This window comes from Haplochromis burtoni, unplaced genomic scaffold (genome assembly GCF_018398535.1).
Source record: "Haplochromis burtoni strain Fernald_Lab_line unplaced genomic scaffold, NCSU_Asbu1 Contig_807, whole genome shotgun sequence".
NCBI lineage: Eukaryota > Metazoa > Chordata > Actinopteri > Cichliformes > Cichlidae > Haplochromis > Haplochromis burtoni.
Genome location: NW_024583168.1, coordinates 153464 through 156676, shown reverse-complemented (window position 1 = coordinate 156676; position 3213 = coordinate 153464). Strand labels below are relative to the sequence as shown.

General features: G+C 37.6%; 1 protein-coding gene across 1 annotated transcript; it reads right to left on the bottom strand.

Moving 5' to 3' along the window:
- Nucleotides 1-232: 232 nt before the first annotated feature.
- Nucleotides 233-2095, bottom strand: LOC102311279 (interferon-induced protein 44). The gene is made up of 6 exons (XM_042215728.1): nt 2078-2095; nt 1769-1957; nt 1417-1566; nt 1156-1282; nt 960-1060; nt 233-754 (listed from the first exon to the last, which is right to left on the bottom strand). The coding sequence occupies exons 1-6, from the start codon at nt 2093-2095 to the stop codon at nt 578-580; spliced, it is 762 nt and encodes a 253-aa protein (XP_042071662.1). The 3' UTR covers nt 233-577.
- Between the last annotated feature and the right edge of the window lie 1118 nt (nt 2096-3213).

Below are 3213 nucleotides of genomic sequence, written 5' to 3'. Positions count from 1 at the left end.
AACTGAAAATAACTTTATGTGTTATGTATTCTGATTATTTTTTGTGAGTTACTTAACTGAACACACTGGAGTTATAAAGTTCCTCAAATATCATTAATTGCTAACACTCTTGATGTTATTTCAGTATTTAAAATACAGCTCAGGAATAAACACACTTTCTGGTCCGTCTTCATTATTTTAAGTGAACAGATTTAATTACAGTTCTGGAAACCAGAAATCACTGAGAGGACACAGAGGACAGTTTCACATTGAGTGTTGAAATAATGTATTTGAACTACACACAAGACAACAGGTTACAGGCATATGTGTCAATTTTCCTACTGTTAAAATTTTGAATAATCAGTAAATAGCAAAAAGTACATTACATACATATATACAAGTATTGATTTCTGTGAAAGTTATTTGGATTTAATTTGCAAAAGAAAAAAGACAAGGGAAATAAGAACAAGACAAAAATCAGTAGGATGAAGTTTCTGATGAAATTGACTTTTTTGTGACTGTGATTGTAACGATGGCAAAGCAAAATCACCTGAATAGTAACTGAACATTTTCATTTTCTATCTCCCTCACACACTGATTATAGGTCAGGATCATTCTGGTCATTCAGGTAGTCCTCTCCATAGTCAATGATCTTTTTCAGGACACTCAGTATCAGTGAATCCACATCGTTATTCGTATCAGTTTCTTTGTGGTAGTTCTTTACGAGGAAGATGCAGTTCAGTGGAATACCCAGGTTCATGCTTGCTGTTTCCATCTAAGTTTAAACAATATTACATTTAAAAAAACTGAAACTGTATTGTTGTATTAGTGACATAATTATAAATTACGTATTGAATAATTTGTACTGATTCCTGCTGAGGTTTCTGTACAAATATACTGAAATGTACAGCTGAATTAAAGATGTTACACTCATGTGTAAACTGTCTACAAATACATGAAAGGTACTTCTTTGAACATACCAGCTGATTCAAGTGTTTGCTCCTGTAGGCGTTCTTTATGTCTTTTTTGACTTCAGGACAGGCTTCATCAATTTTAGTGATGAGAGCTATTTGTGGGATGCCTGCCAATACAGAAAGCAATGCAATCATTTTATCTCATGTTTTTCTAGTATTTCAAATTGTGATATCATACATGTAGAACAACATCTGCTCTCACCTTTGTCACGAGCTGCTGCTCTGACATCTTTCATCTTCATCACAGTTTTATCATCGATTATGCTCACTGAGTCAGCACGAATGACTAAAACCAGAATGTGGGCTTTGTCATCTAAAGTAGGAGGTTGTAGTTAGGATCTTTCAGCAAGGGATGTGGGATTGAACTGGGGAAAAACAAAAATCAAACTCACTAAACCTTTTTGCATGATACAGTTTCTGTATCACAGACTGTGTACAAGCATCTGGATGAAAAACATCATACCGTGTAACCTTCTTTGACATGTCCACTAATGGCAAGTTTGATGTCTTCTACATGAATTCCTCTCTCAGCGCCCCTCTCAAGCCCCATGGTGTCATTGAAGACAAAAGAGTAAAAGTTCTTGTCTTCTCTCTGAATTTTATATGTTCTGCACTGTAAATAGCAAAATGTGTAGGTGTTACAGTGCCATATACTAAAGTCTCAGAGAACAGTTTTCTGAATACTACTTATAGTTCAACGTCTACAGAGGAGTTACCACTGCAGTGCATCCCTGTAGTCCTTGAAAACCTCAAAGGAAATGAATGTATTTTCATGCATGCATCTAATAGCAATTGTGATAAGAATAGATACATACTGCAATGGTGAAACTATCGCCAGAGTTTGCTGCTGCCGAAGCTCGAGTTGCAATTTTGCCTCTTAAAGCACTGTCCACAGAGTTGATGAAGCTGGACTTTCCAGCACCTGGTGGTCCATAAAGCAGAATTCTGAGATGCTGGACATCTTTGTGAGGCTTGTAATCTCTGACAAGCTGCAGTCTCGCTCTCTTTCACTGTTCATTCAGAAAATTACAATAGATTAGTTGCACTTACAGTTTAACATACATGACTAATATGAACAAACACCAAAATAACAAACTAAACAAACAAAACCTTAAGGGGTGTACTACTGAGACAGCTGACATCTGTTGTTCTACTACCCTGCAATTTTAGAAGCCATGAAATAACCAAATAAGCATTTCTGCTCACCATGTGTTATTTTGTCTTTCTTGAATGAGACAGACTGACATCTGGTGTTCTACTCCCTAACAAATACCAGGTCTTTAGAGGGGTATTAAGTTCGCAGTTAGGCGAATAGATATACTTAGCCAGCGTAAATTTGATTAGAGTGGTGGATTTCTGCATTTGATCTATCCGTTGAAGACTATTCAGTCGAATTTTCGTGTGGCATTGTAACAGCGTTCCATCTTCAGGTAACCCACTGTAGATACTCACCCCCGGTGGTTGTATGAGTCCTCCTTGTGCTTCTACCCTCTAACTTGTAAAAAGTGAATGATAATGTGTTAATTGTATTGAGTCCACTGGGGTTCAAGAGGCAGTCTACATCACTATCATTTAGTTGGATTTCGTTTTAGAGGCTGTTTACACAATGTGCTGAGCACAACGAATCTGTGCCTTTTAAGTAGTGTTATACGAATTCCTCCTCAATAAGCGCGGAACTGTGTAGCCAAATAACAGCTTGTAAAAGATGAATGCTTATTTTATTCACTAAGCGATCGTCGTTCCAAATTCCCATTGATAATTTGACGAGAGGTCCATCAGAATGATGAAGTAGAAGTTAGAGGGAATCTGTCATGAGTTATGCTAGAATTCTATCGTCAGTGTGAGTATGTCTTATTGATGCCTCTTGTGTTATTGTCTACTGATAGTTCAGGAGCTAGAAGTTGCGTGTGTGGTGTTTGATTTTGGCATCGTACATGTTTTTCCTGTAGTCCCAGGTTAAAATGTTTATTTCAGTGGTGGATAAGGTGGCCAGTTTTAAAGTAAATGTTGTGGTTGGGTGAGAGGGTGTATTTATGTTTTTTTGGTTAGAGTTGTGAAACTCATGATTTGTACTCGTGAGTGTATTTGGGGTTAGGTGTTCAGTTATGGAATCCTGCGTCATTACTGAGATGGGCCGATGCTTATAAACGGATGAACAGCGGAGGCCGCATACTTGGTCGCGCGTTTCGTTAGTGTTCTGTGGTTGTTGACACTTGCATTCTCGGATTTGCTGATACTACAGGTCCCATATGAGTGAAAA

Coding starts and splice junctions, on each gene's coding strand:
- LOC102311279 (XM_042215728.1), bottom strand. Junction 1,061..1,155: donor AGCAGCAGCTCGTGACAAAG/GTGAGAGCAGAT, acceptor CTGTATTGGCAG/GCATCCCACAAATAGCTCTC. Junction 755..959: donor GCAAACACTTGAATCAGCTG/GTATGTTCAAAG, acceptor GTTTAAACTTAG/ATGGAAACAGCAAGCATGAA.